This window comes from Calypte anna, chromosome Z (genome assembly GCF_003957555.1).
Source record: "Calypte anna isolate BGI_N300 chromosome Z, bCalAnn1_v1.p, whole genome shotgun sequence".
NCBI lineage: Eukaryota > Metazoa > Chordata > Aves > Apodiformes > Trochilidae > Calypte > Calypte anna.
The window spans coordinates 4,337,999-4,359,417 of NC_044274.1; the positions used below are offsets into that span (position 1 = coordinate 4,337,999).

The window sequence follows — 21,419 nt, forward strand, 5'->3', positions numbered from 1 at the left end:
GTCACGGATCTGTCACTGCTCATCACCTGTGGGGTGGGATTTCTCTCATGCCAGTGATTTATTTCATGTCTGTGGGGCTTCTCGCTCAGGATTTTAGTGGTTTTCATGGGTGTGAGGTTCAGCTGCTTCTCCAGTCTGGAGGCTGTGAAAGACTTGGTGCCAGACACCAGAAACTGGGGTAGGGAGGATTACTGACCCCAGTTAGACCACCCATCCACACCAGCACAAAGGCCAAGGAACTTGCCAGTTATTCCCACAACACTATTAGGAGAAGGTTGGTGGCCCTGGAGAGAAGCCCACAGCTTTGTTGAGCAACTTCCACAAGAGTCTAAATCCTTGGTTTAAACGGATGCTTTGCCTCTGCTTTTCCCAGCTGAAACTGGTCTCCAGCACAGCCCCTGCACGGGCATCTTAGATGTTGGATAAAGCTTTTCAAAGGCCACATTTTTAAAAAGAAATTACAGGATGTGGTGATTTATCTAATGGACTTACAGAAGTGGCCAAGCAGATGCAACAACACAGCAGACCATAGCTTGGCAAGACTGACAATCCTCTCCTTGTCAGGGGCCTTAAATAAGCAGTTAATCGACCCCAGACTTGTCTCAGGCTTTCCTCTACCTCTAGAAACTCCTCTTTCAAGACAGTTCTCCATCCACTGAGGCTGTCCCCCAGAAACCAAGACAGGAGGCTGGCAGATGGACAACGCTCTGATTCACAGCTGCTGGATGAGCTGCGATGGCAATGCTTGGCAAAACACCAAATCAATTAGTGGTAGCCATGAGATCTATAAGTCCGCCCCCAAAAAAAAACCAAAAAACCAAACACCACCACACCACAAAAAGAAAAAAAAAAAAAAAAAAAGCCACAAAACAACAACAACAACAAAAAAAAAAAATCCAAGAATTGCATTCCTCACTGTCCTGACATTTTCCCTTGAATTTATTGTTCCTGAAGTTGCATCTGTCCTTCATAGGGGACTTGTGCCATTTTTAAACATCATGAATTTGAACACGAGGCAGAAGGAACTCGGAGCCTTTACAGCTCTTGGCCTTTCAGAGAGGGTGGGCTAATCTCTGGCTGATATTTAGCAGAGGCTTGTGGAGCCATACAGGACCTCCTGCTTGATATTGTTATGACCTTTCAGCTTCATTTGTGAGACCATCTGAAATTTGTTTGACTCTGGCTCCTTTGCAGGACCTCCAGGCAGACTTTTCATGCCATGGTGAATCACAGCGTACCCAAACTATCAGTTTCTGTACTTAAATGCCCTAGGGGGGGACACTTACCCATCAGGGTGAGAATCCTGTTTTACAGAGGAGGAGATGGGCAGAGGACAAAGCTGTCCTGGGCACCAGAAGTGGTGGAAGGTAGACCCAGGACCATAGAATGATTTGGGTTGGAGTGGACCTCTAAATGTCAAATTTTTTTATTTTTTTTTTTTCTTTCTTTTTAAATTCTAAGCGTGACATCTTCAGGCAAGGGATTTTTACTGATTACTAAATTAAATCTATTTTGTTCCTTTCTCAAGGCCAAGGCTCTGCGTCCCTGGGCCCGCATTGTTTCCGCTACAGCCTCGCTGGTGCCCAGAGAAACTTCAAATTAAATATTAGTCACACATTAAGGTCAGGCAGCTCAATTTCATTAGCAGCAGCGAGGCTCAGCCTCCCTGTAATGAATGCTGCCCCTGCCTCCTAATGGGACTGGGCAGCAGCATCATGAAGTGATTGGTGCCCTCCTGACACCAGGGACCACAGGATCGATTCTAAAAGTCCATTCATCTTCTACAAATCATGGATGCAATTTTCCTGGCCTCTGACAAACCTGCACCAGCTTCAGCTGAAAGACAAGAGACAAGAAGAGGAAAAACCAAACAAACAAAAAAAAAAAAGAGAAAAAAAAAAAAAAAATCAACCCCAAGCCCCGTAAGCCTTAAAACAAAACAAAACAAAACAAAACAAACCAAAAAAAAACCCAAAATAAAACAACAAAAGCAAGTTTCAAATCTCAGCAAGGTTGCCTTCCCTCAGTTTCTAGCCCCCCCACCCTCAGCCATGGATTTCTGCCCCTCACTTTCTGAGCAAAGTTAAAGGCTTTTCATCCCACTGCAAAGAGGGCATCAGAGGTTTTAAAGGTGCTACAAGATCCTCCCTGTTGCTGTACCCATGGGTGATGAGTAGGGATAACCCCCATGAGTAGGGATAACTCCCCAAGTGTGGAGATGGGAATTGCCAAGCAGAGAAATGAGCAATGAAGGTGCCCACCCCATCACTTTCCATCATGGCCCTCTGGCTGGTGGCCCACCACACCTCCAGTTCCTCTCCTTGCATCGACAACAAACTGGTATGGTTAAGTGCCACCCATGGGCAAAGGAAGACCTACTGCTAAAAAAAAGATCAGAAAACTTTTTTTCTACCCCTCAGCAGAATTAACCCAGACCCAAGGGTGCAGCCTGCTCATGCCTGTGCTGGACCAGTACAAGCTGCAGCTTCTTGCAGAATCTGTATTTATCAAAGCCTCATTTTGGGTATCAGGGTGAGGATGCTCTCCACGTAGCACAGCAGCAACAACACGGAGAAGCTGACTTGGGATGAAGTCAGGAATTGCTTCACTGAAGCAAGATGACAGTTTAAGTTGTGTGGGGCTTCACAAGGTGGAACCAGATGTATGTCCCATGCCATTGTTTCAGAGACATTTTGAAAGTGCAAATGGGTCTGGGGGAGGGGCTGGGAGGAGGAGGAAGATAAGGAAGAAATGTTTTATGCTAGTGAGACCCTGGCCCAGGTTTCCCAGAGGGGTGGGAGATGCCCCATCCCTGGAACCATCCCAGGTGGGATGGGGCTCTGCAAAACCTGATCCAGTTCTGGTGTCCCTGCTGACTGCATGGCTTGGACTGGATGGTCCTGAAAGGACCCTTCCCACCCAAATTATTCTGTGATTCTATGACTGTAAGAGGATGAAACAGGACTTTAAGGCACTGCCACAGTGTAAGGAGTCTGGGTTTGGGGCTTTGAGCTGTCACATCACTATTGCTGAGGCGTTTAGGAGCTTTCCAAGAGTTTTTTTACTCTGTAAAATTCATCTTTCCTCAAGGAAACCCTTAATTCCACTGGAGTACAAATCAGAGTTAAAACAGAGGCAGAGCAGCTCCGTAGTATAGTCATGCCTATTAAAGTGGCTGTAAAATTAACATCAAGCTATTTCACACTAATTCCCTCTCAGTGACTCCAGACCTGATTTACTCTGACAAACCCCCAGCTATCAAGAAGGGGCCACCAGTCTCCTCAGCCCTGTTATCAGCTGGCACTGCAAAAAAAGTCACTACTGGGCTCAAAAAGGCAAGATCTATTAGCCACATGGGGAAAGCAAATCTACTGATAGGAGTAGCTAGATAAGGAAGTTGTAAGATGATAGTGCCAGCAGACAGGTTTTCCCCCAGACCATTACTTTTAAGCAGATTTCACAAGGGAGGTGGGGCCTGAGCCACTACTCACCCACTGCTGTAGTGGGTGACCTTTGGGAAAATGTCTTGCTGGATTTAAACAAAATCACTCTAAGACCGTTCTTTAAAGAATCATTTGTATATATATGTCTAAAACACTAAGAAAGAACTTTTATTTGTAATTAAAAATAATTTAAAGGGAGCGTTTATTTTTCATTGAAAAATCTCAGCTCTGTCAGTTTTCTGCTTAATTTCTGAATCTTTTTCCTGAAGAAAGCACAGGTACCTGACCTGTGCCTCCTGTTCCTCAACAGTGACCACAGAAAGGAGGAGGGAAAACAAGAAATCCACTTATCCCCATTCACATTTACATTTTTCCAGGATTTTCACCTACAAAGGAGTAGCATCATCTGCATTTAACTTGTTCCTTGGATTTTATACCCAGTGGCCTGTGAGATGAGCACTGCTGCATTGTGCAGATGGAGGAATGGAGACAGGAGACCAAAAGCACTTTTTCAACTCCAGGGATGGGCAGAAGGTCCAAGCAGGGACCCATGGAGCTAGGGATCACCATATTATGTTCCCTGCCCACCTGGACCCACAAGTGCTCTTTGGACAACTAGAAGTGTGCCCAGCACTTTTGGGGGACATGTTTCTGCTCTGGATGGTGGATACAGCCCTGCTGCTTTTCCTTGGACCAGACCCATAGTGGTCATGGAAGTGGATATTCCTGCCCATGGAGAATGGGCAGGGGGTGACCCCAGTGCAGGGGTGTCCAACACTGAATTTTATGGAAAGGGAGAACACATCTGCATACCTGCCCACACCATCTGACTGCCCATCCAGCCCTGGGACCAGCTGTACCCCCAGGTACCACTGCCCAGAGAGCAGGCACCCATGGGTTGCTGCCATCTCCATCCTTGAATATGTCCCAGACTTAGAAGACCAAGACCCTGAGACACTCAATAACTGTACAGTCAGCCAGCGGGAGACACTTTGGGGTTTGTTTTGGGTTTTTGTTGTGTTTTTTTTTTTAATAGCATCTTCTGGGACAGCTGGGTACATGCCTGCACATCACAGCTCTGGGAGCACTGCCAGCATGGGGAAAAAAAGTCTCCTCCACCCTCACAAGGCTGTGCTTGGGGATGCACACATGTGCAGACAGTGGTGCAGCATACAGCCCTTCACCATGAGTAGCACAGACTTCACTTGAAGACTGGAATGAAAATAACCCTAGATGTGCATTTTCTGGCTGTGTTGGCAGCTCACAGTGTAGCAGAACCTTTAGAGAAAGCAGAAAAAGACTACAAGATTTTTCACAGCACCAACTGCTGAATCTAGGAGAAGACTTCTGCCTGAGTCGAAATAATACAACATGGATAACACCCATGAAATGGCTGTTGGATCTGGCAGATACCAAGTAGCAGAGAGAAAAGCAGCAATGATAAAGGTGTATTTTTGAGTCAACCCAGCTTTGAGGAAAAAAAAATAACATCTGTTCAAGCCACAGAATCTGTTGTCTCCTCAGAGCACCCAGTAACAAATGAAAAGGAATTAAAGTTGGGATCTGGACTTCTCAGTGGTGTTAATCAAAGCCTGGTTTCTCTGGAATACCAGCAGACCTGCACGCTGCTTTTCTAAAATTTCTCCCATGTTTTTGGGAAAGATGGACTACAAAGTGTCTAGTCCTGCCCTTCCATTCAGAAGAACCATTTTGACCATGCAAATCAAAAACCAAGCCCCAGTAGAAGGTGCTGGCTGGCTGGGAAGTTACCTTGAGATCTGGCAGATCTGCAAACAACTATACCCAAACTGATGCCTGCAGGCAGTCCCTGAGCCCTGAATACCCTCACATGGAAAGCTGGGTAAATTTTGGGTTATGGCATTTTACAGTGGGATTGTTTTTATCTTTGAGAGGAAGAATAAGAGTTGCATGGATGGCAAACTGCCTCCTGGGGACCCAGTGGGCCATTTACTTTTCTGCTCTAATGGAGTACACAGATTTCTGCTCTCGGTGCCTCGAGGTAGCAGGACAGCAGTGTAAAGCTCTACCAGCACTGTCCTGCTTGTCATTTTAAATGCAGAGATGCCCTGGTGTTACAGAGCTGCCATGCTCCTGAATGCCCCATTTTCTCCATGGCAGGTGGTGGCTCATTCAACCAAAGTGCCCACCCCTCCAGAGCAGCTCCTTGGCAAAGCTCTCCTGTTCTCTACATGTTGTGGAAAACAGTCAATGAACACCCCTAACCCCTTACCCAACCTGTATGCAGTGAAGACCCACAGTTCTTAGAATGGTTTGGGTTGGAAGGGAGCTTCAAGCTCATCCATTCCCAACCCTTTTCCATGGGCAGAGACACCTCCCACCAGCCCAGGTTGCTCCAAGCCCCATCCAACCTGACCTGAGACACTGCCAGGGATGGGGCAGCCACAGCTTCTCTGGGAAACCTGGCACAGGGGCTCAGCACCCTCACAACAAAGAATTTCTTCCTCATCTCCAACCTCAATCTCCCTTCCTTCATCTTGAAACCCTTCCCCCTCATCCCATCCCTCCCTGCCCTTGTCCCAAGTCCCTCCCCAGCTTTCCTGGAGCCCCTTCAGGCACTGGAAGGTGCTCTAAGGTCTCCCTGCAGCCTTCTCTTCTCCAGCCTGAACAACCCCAACTCTCTCAGCCTCTCCTCATACTGCACTAATGAGCATCTCCAACCCATGGTGTGGGATCTCTCTGTGTTTCTGTTTTTCCCTGACTTTCTGGCCCATCACCCACTGCCCTGGGCTTCCCACTCTATGCTGTCCTCCCTCCTCCTCCATCACCCAGCACTGCCACACTGGATCCCAGCTAAAACCTTGACTGCAGATACAAATTTGCCCAGAATTTTAAGCCTTGCTCTTTGGAGAGAGCAGGACAAGGGAGGTAAAAGCCACCCTTCTCACTATGGAAGGTGGTACGCACGTGGACACTCTCACAGCTTATGGGTTGTTCTGCAGATAACCCCAAAGCCCAGCAGATGTGGGGAGCAGCCCCCTCAGGAAAAAAAAATGCACTTTTTCTGTGGCCTTTATAGTGCCTGAACCTTGGCAAGCACTTTTCATTTTCACATTACTGTTGTGTTCTGGGCTTTTATCCCTTTTGTCTGTTTGTTCTTACTCTATTATTATTATTATTATTACTATTATTATTATTATTTTTTGCAGTCACAAACTCTCATTATATTTGTTGGTTTTCTCAAAGCCCCAGCTCCCTGGCGAGATGCAAAGGTGTGTGCGTCACTGCACCATGAGAAACAGACTTGCCCTTTGTGCTGAATAAAATAAATAAAATAAAATAAAATAAAATAGTAAATAAATACAGAAGCAGCCAGGAGCTGGGCCTATGCATGGGCTGGAGAGCAGTTTCAGCACAGGGGGCAGGGTACCAGCTCTGCAGACACCCCCCCCACTCACTCTGTTCAGCTTACCCCCAGCAAACTGCTTTCAAAGAGGGCTCCCCAAAATCCTCAGCAGAGCTGGCAGCTCCCAGAGGGTTTGGGGGATGCCCTGGTACATCCCTCCTCCCCTGAACCATCTTCCTGCCCATCCCTAGCTGGCAGGAGGGCTCCACCACCTCTTGGATGCCCTCTGGCTCTTGCACTGTCCTGGATGCCACCTCATACCCCCATCCCCAAGGGATGTTGCTAGTGAGTTGTCTCTCTGCAAAGTGTGTCCATGCTCCTGTTTCCCAGGGGAATTGGGAAGGAGCTCCTGCTGATTCCCCATTCCCATCGTGCAGCTAAAAATCTGCTGGCAGTTGTGCTGATGAACCAAAAAAAATGAGGTTGGGGAGAGGAGGGGCACCAGTTCTCTCTGCTGAACGTGGTGAAAGAGAAGCAGCAGAGCTTTTGCACAAGGTATTTTCTGTCAAAGCATCTGTCAAAAACAACCCCTTCAAAAAGCAATATTTTCTAGCAGGGAAGCTGGATGAGGGATGTGTACATGGAGCCCACCAGGCACCACACCATGATGCTCCTTTCCCTGACCCAAGTGACCAATGTGACCATGCTTTAAAGCTCCAGTTATGAGAGGGGCTTCCCCCCATCACTGTGCTCCCAACACCAGTGACTACAGCAGCAGTCACAGCCACCTCCCAACGAAGAGGCCAGAAGACAACACTTGTTCTTCAGCATCCTCATCCCTTCAATCCACACAGAGCTTCCAAGGAGGTCCCCTGTCTCCTGGACACACTTTCTCATGGACACAAGTGCCTTACCCTCTCGTTGACCAACACACACCAGACCAACGTGCTTGAGTATCTCAAGTGTTCCCATGTAGGTGTGAGCCCTGGAGCCAGCACCAGCCCTGAGGAAAACCTTGATTCCAGGGGAATAAGTTAATGTAAGGAACCTAGGAGAGACCTATCACATCCACAGGGGAAAACGTGGCAGATGTTTAAAAACATGGGGAGAAAAAGAGAGGCAAAGAAGAAATCAAGTGAAGATAATACCAACAGCAGTGCTGGTAAGGAGGACTTCTTGCCTGGCATATAACCAGCTACATAATGCATTTACAGAAGAGCAAGAAATCTGTCTTTGAAGAGATAGTCTAAGCCTGGGTCTGCCATCATCAAGGCAAGTCCAGGATGAAATGACCTCCTTTCATTCCTTAGTTTCTAATAGAGAAAGGTCTAAAGAGAGATGCTGGGCTGTGGATAAGGAATCCTAGGACAAGGGCAAGGGTTCATCACTGCTGGTCTCACACCATCTGGATGAATTCTCAAGCCAGTGTCACATGCCCTGAAAGTGCTGTGAATTTCCTGTAAATTGCTGAGGTCTGGCCCTTGATTTTGTTAATGGGGCTCAGCATTGCTTGTCACAAGAACAGAGTCACCCTGGACACATAACAAGCTTCAGTTTCCCTAACAGCATCTCAACTCCTTTCAAGGGGAACAGCTTTCTGTCCAAGAGACATTGTAGTTTACATTGCTTCCCTTCTCCTGGGTCCATGTCCTATTTCTGTAAGCTCATAAATGCCTCCTGGTACTATTTGGCTTCCCCAGGATAATCCTGCACCCTGGATGGCATCATGTGCCATCTGGAACTGGCAATTTAGGACTCTCTTTGCAGACAACCCAGGCCAAGATGATACACCCTGATCTCCAGGGTGGTTCTGTGGTCTCCTTTGGCAAAAAAACCCAAAAAACCCCAGCATTTCCACCAGCAAGTTGGTAATCAAATCTACCAGATGGATTTTCTTATTCAAACATGGCCAAAGAGAAGGTGTTATTTGTACCTGCAGGCTGAAGTAACTCAGGCAGATAAGTCCAGTGAGGAGCACAGCAGTGGCTGCACATCCCGTTTGTGATCTCAGCTCTCATCTTTATTTTGGAGACTGCCCCTGGTCCTCATAAGCCTTGAGACTCCTCCTTGCTGCCAAGAGAAGTAAGAAGGAAGGAGAGGCAGAGGGTGACATGACCTCCCTTGTTTTGAAAGGAGGCAATGACCTCCCACACTGGGAACACAGCTTTTGCTTCTCCAAGACACAGCTCAGGCATTAAAGCACTTTTTGATGATTGTATAAATCCAGTTCCTGCACACACTGAGGTGAAAGTGTGTTTTCACAGCACAGGAACACAGAGGACTGGGGCAGTCTGTTGCTGACCAATGGGATGTTTTCCAAGTGAGTACAAAACATGGAATCCCTCTCCTGGGATGAAAAAAAACATTTCTGTATTAAAAACTCAACTAAAAGATTATGATGAATCTCTTTTATTCCCTACCTCCAGTTGATGCTGTGTCATTTGGGGTTTTTTTTGCCATAAGATAGCATTTCATTACTGGGTTTGTGGTCCATTTCACTTCAGATGAACCATTCAAAAGCCTTCCCACCACTGACCCCCTCCCCTCTCATTCTGCTGAAAAACTCAACAAGATAAACCCAGGAAAATACATTTTCAGCCACTGAACTGGAAAATAATAATCCTCATCGTTATCAAAACCCAATCTCTCTCTTCTCACCTAGCTCTGGTCCCCAGCAACTCAGATCAATAGAAGTCCCATCATCTGAGCTGCTGGTCCAACACCCATCACTCACTCCTGCATCCTCCCATGGCCACAGGCACCTAACGTCCTTCACTCCATGCCCCAACTCCTGTGCCAATAGTTTTCCACTTTGCAAAGAAAATGGCATTTTTTTTTTCATCTCATAGCCTCAAGGACCAACCTCAGAGGCAAGAGTTTGGCCCCTGCTCATTAATTTAACACAGGACGGAGTCAGGCAGAGAGGTGAGCAGCAGAGGAAGGATGGGTGATGGGTTTTGCTGCTGCTTTGGTGAAGGTGTTTCAGGAAGGTGTTTCAGGAAGGTATTACAAGAAGGTGTTTCAGGAAAGTATTTCAGGAAGGTGTTTCATTCCCTGGGCTGCAGTTCACCCTTCAGCTTTTGGAGATGGGAAGCTGAGGGACCCCACATCCCCCCAGCATTCAGCTTCCCCCTCCCTGCCCACTCAGGTTCAGCCACACCATCATTTCCCACCCAAGCAAGATTCAGGCACTGGTTATTGAGACCCTGAGTGTTGTAAGTAACTCTGCAGCCCAAAAGCAGGTTTGTATCCACCTCTTCACTCCCCCAGAGCTGCACCTCACACAGGATGCAACCATTATCTCAGGTTCATCCAGATGTTGCCCACTCGTGCCAATGAGGGCTGAGCAAAGCCAGCTTGGTGGTACAAAAAGAATAAAATTTTCTCTGTTCAGCCTCATGGAGACTTGCCTCGGGCCCATTGATCTCAAAGGAAGCCCTGCCCAGAGGAGGGAGGTGAAGGCTGCTGATGGGCTTTGCAGGTGGACAGGGCTGGAGTGGGTTCTTTTCTACAGGATTGCCTGCAACTGAGACATTCACTATTAAAAAAAAAAACAAAACCTTAAAACCCCAAGCCCACCCAGGTCATGCTATCTCTGTGCAGAAAGCTTCCTCGTTCCTTATCTCAGCCCTGGGAGATTTGTGGGATATCACAAATAATTGCTGGGCAAGATAAGGTTTCTTCCAACACACTGGTTGCTCCTAACATCTATAAAGCCCCACTGTGACAGATCTGAGCAGACCAGTGCCTTGGGATGCTACATCTCATTTGTTTCCAGCCCAAACTTGCCCTTTTCCACTCTTTAAACAAACACCATGTTTAAGCTGTTTTTCCTTTCTGTTCTCACACCTTAGATGCCCATCACCAAACACTACCAACACTCTCACCTCCCACCTGGCAGAGCAGACACCAAAGATGCTCAAGTTTGACCAAGTAAAACTTCACCCATTCCTGGTCCCTTTGCAGCTCCAGAGGAAATACCTTAATTTCAATCAGCCACCAATGCAGTAAAACCCCTCAACTCCTCCTGAGGGGGAAGCTGTCAGGATTCAACCCTCCAGGGTTTACCACCCTGGTAATGTGAAACCAGGCACACTGACAAGGAGATGTTTATAGCCCCAGTGATTCACAACACTGCAGAGCTTGCAGGAAATGTAACACCATTCACCATTGAGAAATACTCCTGTTTTCTGCTAAATATGTAAAATAATCTCTCATCCCCTGAGCAGCAGATGCAAATTATCCATAGTATAAGCCTCGTATGCCAGCCACTATAGTGCTAGTGCAGCATGAAGCTGTTTCCCAAGGCTCTCCAGGTCCCTTAATCTGCCTTTTGACGTCAAATGACAAATTTCTTGCCCGGGATCATTAGCAAGATGACTAATAAAAGCTGATAAGTGAATTTATAAATGAAATTAAAGATATTAATATTAAAGGCCAGGCTGCAAGAAAGAGAAACGTGGAATTAGCAAATCACAACAAGAAGCGTGATAATCTGCATGAGATTTACAGCTCCTTTCCTGCTGGGCAAATCAAGAGGCTGTGGTTTTTTTCCACCTGGAGGTTGTGGAAACTGCCAGGCTTGACAGACACCTCCCCTGAAGCATTATCATCCCTGTTACCTCCAGACACTTCCTGAGATTTCAAAACCTCCTACTCAAGTTTGCCAGCAAACACCACACCAGGGCTGAGAACACTCTGGTCATCTTGCAAATTAAACTGCACCACCCAACCCTCATGCAAACAAAATACCTTCTAACTCTGGTCAGTTTAATGGCAATTACATCTTTTTTTTTTTTTTTTTTAATTAAAAACAACAACAAACCACCTTAGAGTAGATCCTCATCTTACTCACCCTAGAAAAATGCCAAACAAATCTTTTAAAAGTTGAGGACACCAACATTCAGATTTTTGCAGATATAAACAAGTTCAGACCTTTCCAACTGGGTGTCTGATCCCCTGTCCAGGGGAGTCCACCAGGAGTCCACAGCTCATTTCTGACTCCAGATGCTCCTCACTGAGGTTTGGGGCTCACAGGAGGATGCTTAAGCCACAGCTGCCAACAGCTGATGATGAGAATGGACCAGACAAACATCCTCATCCTCCACTGTCCCAAGGAGCACAGGCACATGAGATACCACCCAATGCTGCAGATTGAATAAGAACTGGGACCTCTTCTTAAAAAAAAATAAATAAAAAGATAATAAAGCTTCCTTTTGTCTCTAGATGCCTGGTTTTCAAGTAAACATACCATGGAAACAGGTCGGTCAAGCAAGTTCTCATGAATGGTGCCTCCTCTCCTCACATACCTACAACTTCTAAACAACCCAAATTCCCTTTGGAGATCTTGAGCTAACAGCAAGACTGAAAGAAGAGTCAGATGAGAATGTGAAAAGCCAGACACAACATGAAGCACCCCCTGGGAGGGCACATTACATCTGCTATGGGGACATTCCCACTGGAGGAGCCCAGCATGGGGAGCAGCTGCAGCAGGATGGATGCCCAAAGGACTTTTGGCTTTTAGTGACACCCTTGAGTCTGGAGAAGGTGATAAGAGCATCTTTTTCAGAGCAGCTCCTAACTCAGCCCCAGCAATGGGTGCCTGAACACCTGGTGAGCCGTCCAGTTCCACCAGAGTCCTCCTCAGAGTCCTTCAAAAAAAGTCTCAGAAGCTTTGGCCTCAGAACCCATGGCCTGGATTTCTCCTCATTCAGGGAAATGGTTGCTCCTTTTACCATTTGGGGAAGGAGGTGGTGGAGCAACACAGCTCCACAGCATCACCACAGGGAAAACCAGCAATGGATGGTGACTCCAGCTAAGCTGAGGGTCACCCACACTTCGAGGAGTCACCTCCAGGCAGGCAGCTGCTGCCAGCAGCCAGGAGCACAGGGATATGATGTGAGAGATGGAGACACCCAGGTACTTCTCTGAGCTACCTAAAATCCCAATCCAAACATCTCCCCATAGGTCGTTCCTCACTTTGAAGGGTCCCAGACCACAGGTAGCAACCTGCACCTTAAGGCTTCTCCCCATAGCCTGCATCTTCACTGCATCCAGCATCTACTTTGCCCCTGATTCTGCTGAGCTTGTCTACTCAATCCAAAGTAAAAATCTTTACATGAAAGCTAAAAAAACAGGAGTGCAACTGCCCTGCAGGCACATCTTACAGACTTTAAAGGGAGGGAAGAGAAAAACAAGAGTGGCTAAGGACACTTACCAAAAGGGATGCAGGACATCACATGCCAACCAGACCAACACAGATGAGGCTGGGAAATGTAAAGAAACATCAGGCAGGAAAATGGGTGAAAAAAGATCCTGGGAGACTGCAGAAATGAGTAGAAAAGGAGTAGGAAGGGTTAAGCCCAGGTGGCTTGGAAGGCATGGAGTGGACATGGGTGCCCTTTCCCAGTGTCCTGGCTCTGCTGAGCTCTGCCAAACTCTGTCTGGTCCCTACAATGACCAGGATCTGCTTCTCTGGCTGGAAAGTGTTTTGGTTTATTATTATTACTATTACTATTACTACTACTACTACAATTACTACTGTAGAGGGAGAATTTAGCTGCTCCCAAAAGACCTGATTTTCTCCCTAAGAGAAACCTAAGAATGTTTAGGAGAAAAACAAGACCACTAAAGTATTACATGGTGAGTCTTCCATGGGCAGCTATGGCAAGCACAACTTGGGAACCCCCTAACCTCACTGCCAACTGACCCACTCAATCTCCACAAAAACAAGACAAAACAAAACAAAACAAAACAACAAAATAAAACAAAACAAAACCCAGACACACTAAAAAGGAGAAAATTATAATTTTTTCCCACTCTCAGTGCCCACCTCCAAGTCCCTGCCCAGACCCTACTACAGCCACACATCATCCTTCTCCTCCTCAAGCCACCAGCTCAGCTGAAACCCTCCCAAATGTTGTAGCTTTTAAGTTTTGAGCACTGATTTTGCTGCAAGCATCAATTTTAAGCTTCACTTAATATACCATCCTTTAGCCCAAAAGCCTTGTGCCATTCCCCAGCTCCAGAAGGCTGCAGGTTTATGTAGGAACACCAAAATATCACGAGATGCCCAAGGGCCACGAGACATTTGGTGGTGCCATAACATCTCTCCCAACTGCAAAACCAACTCTGGTCTTGCAGGTCACAGGTACCAAAGGTGATACAAATACAGGAGAAGACCCCCTGCAAAGTCTGCCCTGGGATTTCTGGCACATTGATTCAACACTCTCCAACAGTAGACTCTCCAACAGGAGCCTTCCCAGGTTAAGGTGGGAGCTGATGGGTGAGGAAAGGCTGCAGTACATCTCCCTCTTTGGACACAGCTAGAGATAAGGACATTCCAATTCTGACAAGAGGCAGTCCTAGAGTGCTATTTGGTCTTGAACCAGCATGACAACAACTGGAGGGGATGCCCATGCCCTTGCTACCTGGTGTCATACCCCTCAGACCCCCCCAAAAGAGCCATCCTACCCTCTCCTTCCACCCCTGCATTACCCCAGCAGCTGTGACCATCATCCATCTGTTGGGTGGAGAGGGACAATCCAGTCTTGGGTGTCACACATGCTTTCTGTGGCACTTTGAAGGGGGTGGGGGAGAGTGTTTCTCCAACAGGTTTGGGAGGAGAGGGCTCCCATGCCTGTCCCAGCAGTGCTTCATCCTCCCTTTCCAGCTAGCAGGGTGCTCCTCAAACCACAAGCAGGGTTTAAAGCAACAACAACAAGAAGGAAAAGGAAGCTGAGACTTACTCTAGGACAGTCCTTCCAGGAGGCTCACAGAGGAGAACTTGGCACAAGACAGACCATGAGGAGAGGAGCAAGGACAGAGGTGGTTATAGCAGCATCCTAGTGCCTACAGGTCTCATTCCCCCTGGTTTGGTACCCTACATTTCACCCAGGACACACTGAGTGACACCAGGCTGCATGCCCACCACATCCCCACTGCCTCACTTCCCCAGCCCCAGCCCTGGCAGCTCTCAGGTTTTGTGGCAAACACTTCCCAAACCTTTCCCAGCTCTACAGCTGCCTTTGCTGCCTCACTCGGGCAGCAGCTCACCAGTTCTTAATTAATATATTTCCAAGGGGGCACAGCAAGGTAAATCCACATCAGCTTTCATCAGGCTTTGCTGATGGGTCCCAATATGAGCAAAAACGTGACCACTATTTTTGTTTGCCTTTTTTTTCTTAAAAAAAATTATGGAAACAGTGACACCACCCCAAAAACCCCATGTGAGAACACGGACGGGTCCAGCTCCCACTTGGTGTCATTAAAGACACAGAGATGTGTGCAAGACCTTTACACACTCCTCACACAAACAGACCTCAGAGCCAGTTTATCTGTCTCCCTGCTAGGGGAAGAAGTTATTTAAAGCAGCCCAGGAATACAGGTTGGTGCTGGGGAGCTGTATAGGATTTACAGAAACTACACACTATGTGTGCCCTCTACCACCCACAGCAGCAGCACCAGCACACGACTCGACTTGGATTTCCTCACAGCCCCACAACGCTAAAATTAAAAACAAAATAAACAAAGTAAAACCTGTTTTCGTTGCACCAGGTGGCTTTTCAAGACTCAAGAGTGTCACAGGAATGAAGTCATTAAACTGAGGATGCATTCGATGGATTATGAGCTATGAAAGCCTGGTGGTTACCCACTAATAAGTCTGAGAGGCAGAGAAGGGAGGAGGGGGGGGAGAACGTTTCCCCTGGTAAGAATGTGCTTCTAACAAGACACGTCAAAAATATGATGCAGATGATAAATTGCTTTGCACGAGCTGCCATTAACCCAGCAGCTTTCTCTATGATTAGATTACCAAGGTACCCTCGGAGTATACTGACCAGTTTTGCTCTGTATTAGCACTAATTTGGAGAGGAAGATCTTGGGCTGGGGAAGGGAGGGAGGGGGGGGAAGTTGCTACCCTGTCTGCAGTGAACCAGCTGGTCCTAACAAAGGGGCAGCTGCTGGCAGGTGTCCATAGAACGGGGTGCATTCAGTGGGGGGTGTGGGGGAAAAGGGGTTTATTTGTGTCGGGGTTTCAGGGTGGGGCAGAGGAAGAGGGTTAATTCATTTGGTTTTGTTTGTTTGTTAACATCGCTGCCTCACGTGGAGTGAGTGGCAGAGGGGCGTGGTGGGAGGGGGCTGAATTAAAAAAAAAAAAAAAAAAAAAAAAAAGCAGCTAAAAAAAATAAGGAAAAAGTAAAATAAGGGGAAAAAATAAAAAGTCACATTTGGAAGACGATCAGCCCCGACAGGCATGCACGTCTCCCCTTCATGCAAGCGAGAAGCACAGCCTCCCTCCTCCTCGGATGCGTACGGGGAGATGTGTCAGGCACCACGGAGCTCAGCGCTGGCCCGGGGCGAGGATGGAGCGAGGAGAACAAAGGGCCACCACAGCATACACTACATTCGGGAGCGGGGGGGTAGGGGGTGGGATGTGAGAGGGGGGCATCGCTTGTGCTGGCACAGGGAGGGGGGGGACAGGATGGCCAAACAGTCACCGAGATACACGGAAAAGGAAATATGGAGAAGAAAATCATAAAGAGATGTTTAAAAAAAAATTTAAAAAGGAAAAAAAAAAAAAAAAAGGAAAGAAAGAAAAGGAAACCAAAACAACCAAAGTCAGGATAAAGCTAGCAGGGAGGTGGGAAGGCACGGCCTCGCAAAATGATGCGTCTCTCCGAGGGATGCGGGGGTAAGGCAGGGCGGGGGCTGCCGGAGCCACTTGCTTTTGTTTTGTTTGTAAGCAGCTCGTCTGGAAATTTTAGCAGTGGTAACCACCGAGCTGCTGAATTTGTCTTCCTCTCTCATGAAAGACAAATAACCCGTCCTGTGCCTCCCACCCCCCTGCTCCTTCTCTGTGGAAATACAACTGAGAGATGATGCTACCCCCCCCAACCCCGAGCCCAGCCTCATCTCCTGCTCTGGGAAGCCCTGACTTCCCTCAGCTCCTGGCGGCATCCAAGCCAAAAAATCGGGAGGTTTTTACAAGACCATTTTGCAGACTTGGGGAAGGAGCTCTAGGTGTAGCAACCAGGAGAGGTGACCGGGATTACTACCAGCTTTGCAGCTGCAGCAAAAAAAAAAAAAAAAAAAAACACACAGAAAAAAACCCTGCTCGCTGGCCGCAATTCTCTATCCATCCCTCCCTGCTTCCAGGTGACTTTTTCTCCCAACCCCACGGTTTGCCTTTTTTTCTTTTTTTTCTTTTTTTCTTTTTTTTTTTTTTTTTTTCCCCGACCAAATCGTGTTGGGTTTTGTTTTTTGGGGTTTTTTTGGTTTTTTTCAGAAGATGGAGGGCCTGAAGGCTTCAAGCAGGAAAACGTAGTTACAACATTAGCAGCTGGGACGGTTTTAGGAGCCGAAGCCTTGCAGGGGTCTGGTGAGGATATTTATAGCGTGCCAGTCGCTGCGGGACCCAGGCATGGCAACTTCTCGACTGGCAGATGGTGGGCAGGGCACTCGCATATATGTACACGTTTAAATATATAGCTAAGAGATCGGAGGGATTTTTTTCCCAAGTTTCATTTACCCCTTGTTAAGCAAAGTTTTTTTGTGGGTTTGTTTTTTTTTTTAAATAAAAATAAATCAAGAAATTACTCCCCACATCCATACAGAGGTCAACCCTCTCATTTTAGTACCAGTTTGGTAAGGAATGTGTAATGTTGTAACTAGAATGAAATAAGCAGCAGACCCTTCACCAGGTACTTTTTTTTTTTTTTTTTTTTGATTGATTGATAGGAGGGTTTGAATTTATCCTTTTTGGAGGTTTTTATTTTGGTTATTCTGCAGTAAAACAGAATTCTGCATCAGCACAAGGGTGACAGGGACTGTGCGTCCAGGGAGTACGTACACACAGAGTAGTGCTGAGGGGAGGTATGGGATTGGGGGAGGAAAAAACAATGATAATAAAAAAAAATTTATTTAAAAAGTCTCCCCCCTCCCCCCCTGTATCTGAGCTACGGGAAAAAAATCCACTCACTCAAACCTCACGATGAGGGAAAGCAAGGAAAAAATCTAAAACAGCAGGATACGACAATAAATGGGAAAACAGCAATAGAAAAAGCACACTAGGTTAATATAGGAAAACTAGTTTCTTTATTGAGAGATCGTATATTAGTATTAGTGGAATCGTGTGTAACAATGTCATCATGCACACAATACAAAAAGGCAAGGCCCACCATGCTATGGAAGGGCAACAGAACAAAAGCAGCGTACACTGAGCAGATGTATAGGCTACAGCACATTACATTTCAGCAGGGTATGTCTCTACAGATAAAAGAGATTTACATCAGAAAACTAGGTAATGTAAAAAAATACAGACCATGCTTTAAAGTTTTAGTACAAGAAAAAGGTGAAAGATACACAGCCAAAGGATATTCGATACAGAAAATTACCCACAAAATAAGAACAAGGAAGTAAATTCAGCACAGCAGAAAAAAATGTTATCCCTGTTTAATGGAAAACCATTTTGCCAGTCGTCTTCCTTTTCGCAGCCAAATGTTACGGGGTTGGGTGTGTGTGTATTGCGGCCGGGGGGAGATAAGGGGGGTAGCGGGGGGTTGTGCCGAGGGGACGGGACACTTGTGGATGGTGATGGTGAAGCATGGGACAGCTGCGGGCAGGGGGGTGTCCCCTCCGGCGGCGGGGACAGGGGTGCTACACCCTTTTGCTTTCGAGAGCTGGATTTTAACCCCTGTTTAACCACAGATCAGAATCCCCAACTCCTTCCCCCTTTTCTTTTTTTTTTTTTCTTCTTTTTTTTTTTTTTTTTTTTTTTTTCTTTCTCTCTTTGAATTAAGGCAATTTGCTTTTTCTCCCTGGATTTTCCCTCCCCATTTTTTGGTTTGTTTTTATTTATTTATTTATTTATTTATTTCGGGAGGGTGCTGTTTGACCGTAATTTGGAGGCGTTTGCCCTCATCTCACCCCACCCCACCCCACCCCGTGAAAGACCCCCAGGAGACCAAATGACCACAGCAAAATGAATCCACTTAACAGAAATTTACAGTGCAATGTACTCAGCTAAAACAGGATGAAGGTACAAAAAATGGCTGTTATCGTCTACAGCTACGCTGAAATGGCCTGGTGGCTAAAGGCTACACGGGGAGGGGAAGTGGGTGGGTGGGTGAGGGAGGGGGGTGTTCAAATTAAAAAATAGAAATCAAATTTAAACAATAAGAAAAAGGAAAATGGATCTACCGAAGCACAGACAGGAGGTGCAGGAGGGAGCCGGGCAAGCGACGGGCGCCGGGACAGCCCCGAGAGGGGGGTGAAGTCTGAGAAGGACCCGGGGGGCACCCCCTCGAGGGTCCCCGCAGGGGACGGAGGGGCTAAGGGGGCGCGGAGCCCTCCTGAGGGATGCGAACCGTGGGGTAGAGGGGTGGTGGGGAAGGAAACGTCCCCGTCGTCCCTCCCGTCCCTCCGTCCCCCCACATCCTTTTCCTACCGGGGACCCAGGGTCGAGCCCACCCTTCCCCGGTCCCGTGGCGGCGGCGGCGTGGTGGTACCCCCAACCCAACCCCCCACCCAAGCCATGGCGGTACCTCTGTTGCGGACGGAGCCGAAGACGGGCAGCACCAGGTAACCGACGTGCACCAGGACCATGCTGCCTGCGGCCTTTGTGGTGGCTGTGGTCGCTGTGGTTGCTGTGGCGGTAGCTCTGGTGGTTGTGGTGGTGGTGGTTGTGGTGGTGGCGGCCCGGCCCAGCCCGGCCCGGCCCGGCCCGCCCCGGCCCCGCTCCTCTCCCCGCCGGACCCTCGCACCGACGCGGCGGCGACTGACGCCCGCCCGCTCCGCCGGAACACAAAGACGCGCGCCGCCGACGGCAGCCGCCACGCCACGCCCCCTCCCCCCCTTCACCACGCCCACCACCAACACGACTCCCCCACGACACGACACGCCCCCCCGCGGGATGCACCCACCCACCCCCCGCCACGCCGCGCCCACCCACCCCCCCTGGACACTCCCACTACCCCCCGGAACGCGCCCCCCCTTTCCCCCCCCATTCCACGACCCCCCGCGGGAAGCGCCCACCCCCCGCCACGCCACGCCCACCCCCCCCTGGACACGCCTATCATGCCGCGGAACCGCGCCACGCCCCCCCGCAGGATTCGCCCGCGACCACGCCGCGCCCCCCCTGCGGGATGCACCCACGCCGAGCCCACCTCTGAACACGCCCACTACCCCGCGGGTCGCGCCCACCCCCCGACACCCCACCGCGGGATGCACCCATCCACGCCACGCCCAATCCCCTACGCCACGCCCCCCCTGCAGTTTTCGCCCACCCCTGGACTCGCCCACCACGCCGTGGGAAGCGCCCACCCCCAACTCCACGTCACGCCCCCCCCCGTGGGATACTCACGCCACGCCCACCGCTGGACACTCCTATCATGCCGCGGAACACGCCCATCCCTCCATTCCACGCCACGCCCCCCACGGGGCTCGTCCACTCGCACCCCACGCTCTCCTGCGGGATGCACCCACCCCTGACACACCGCGCCCACACTCTGGACACGCCCATCACCCCGCGGGATGCGCCCACCCCCCCACTCCACGCCAGCCCCCCCCTGCGGGACTCGTCCACCACCCCTTGGACACGCCCACTACCCCGCGGGACGCGCCCACAACCCCTTCACGCCACGCCCCCCCCGCGGGATACTCCTGCCGCACCACGCACACCCACTCCCTGGTCACGCCTATTAACCCGCAGGGATAATTTATCTATTTATTAATAATTTATCTCTCTATTTATCACTCCTGAATCTCCCCCCACTCCACGCCACGGACATCATTTTGTAGGATTTGCCCGCCCCCCCCACTCCACGCCCACCCCCTGGACACGCCCATCAATCAGGGGGGGTTCGCCCACCCTCCCACTCCACTCCACGCCCCACTGCGGGATTCACCCACCCCTCGCCAAGCCGCGCCCACCCCCGGACACGCCTATCATGCCGTGGAACACGCCCACCCCTCAATCCACGCCACGCCCCCGTGGGATACACTCACCCCCCGCCAGGCCCATCCCCTTGACACGCCCATTACTCAACGGGATTCACTAATCCCTCCACTCCATGCCACGCCCCCCGAGGGATTATCCAACTCCCACGCCACGCCCCCACGCGGGATATGCCCGCCACGCCCACCCCTGGACACGCCCATCACCCCGCGGGATTCACCCATCCCTCTACTCCACGCCACACCCCCCGGGGGATGCTGTCGCCACGCCACGCCCATACCCTAGGCACGCCCACGCGGGACACGCCCACCCCTGCTACGCCCCTCCCCGGTCCGTGAGGGAGGGGCCAAGGAGGAGGGGGCGGGGCCTGCCGTGGGGCGCGCCCGTGTGAGAGCGTGGGTGTGGAGAGAGGGAGGGAGGAGGGAAAGGAAGAGGATGGGAGAGGGAGGGGTGTGGGGAAGAGAGGGGTCTGGGGAGAGGGTCTGGGGTCTGCAGAGAGCATGGGAAGGGAGAAGAAGGCTACGTGGGTGGGGTCTTGGAGAACCTTCTGGTGCCTGAAGGGGCTCTAGGAAAGCTGGGGAGGGACGTGGGACAAGGGCAGAGAGGGATGGGATGAGGGGGAAGGGTTTCAAACTGGAAGAGGGGAGTTTAAGATGAGAAACATTAGGAATAAACTCTTCCCTTTGAGGGTGCTGAG

General features: G+C 49.4%; 2 protein-coding genes across 2 annotated transcripts in view; one reads left to right on the forward strand and one right to left on the reverse strand.

Moving 5' to 3' along the window:
- The window catches only part of RNF165 (ring finger protein 165), a 48,998-nt gene extending 29,560 nt beyond the window's left edge, over positions 1-19,438 (reverse strand). Inside the window, exon 1 of the mRNA XM_030467445.1 lies at positions 19,311-19,438. Within this exon, the coding sequence (XP_030323305.1) occupies positions 19,311-19,371 (61 nt within the window). The 5' untranslated portion in view covers positions 19,372-19,438. The remainder of the gene's footprint in view (positions 1-19,310) is intronic.
- Positions 19,370-21,007, forward strand: LOC115599866 (extensin-like). The gene is made up of 2 exons (XM_030466837.1): positions 19,370-20,472; positions 20,566-21,007. Exons 1-2 carry the CDS (start codon positions 19,370-19,372, stop codon positions 21,005-21,007), a joined length of 1,545 nt encoding a protein of 514 aa, XP_030322697.1.
- Positions 21,008-21,419: the final 412 nt, after the last annotated feature.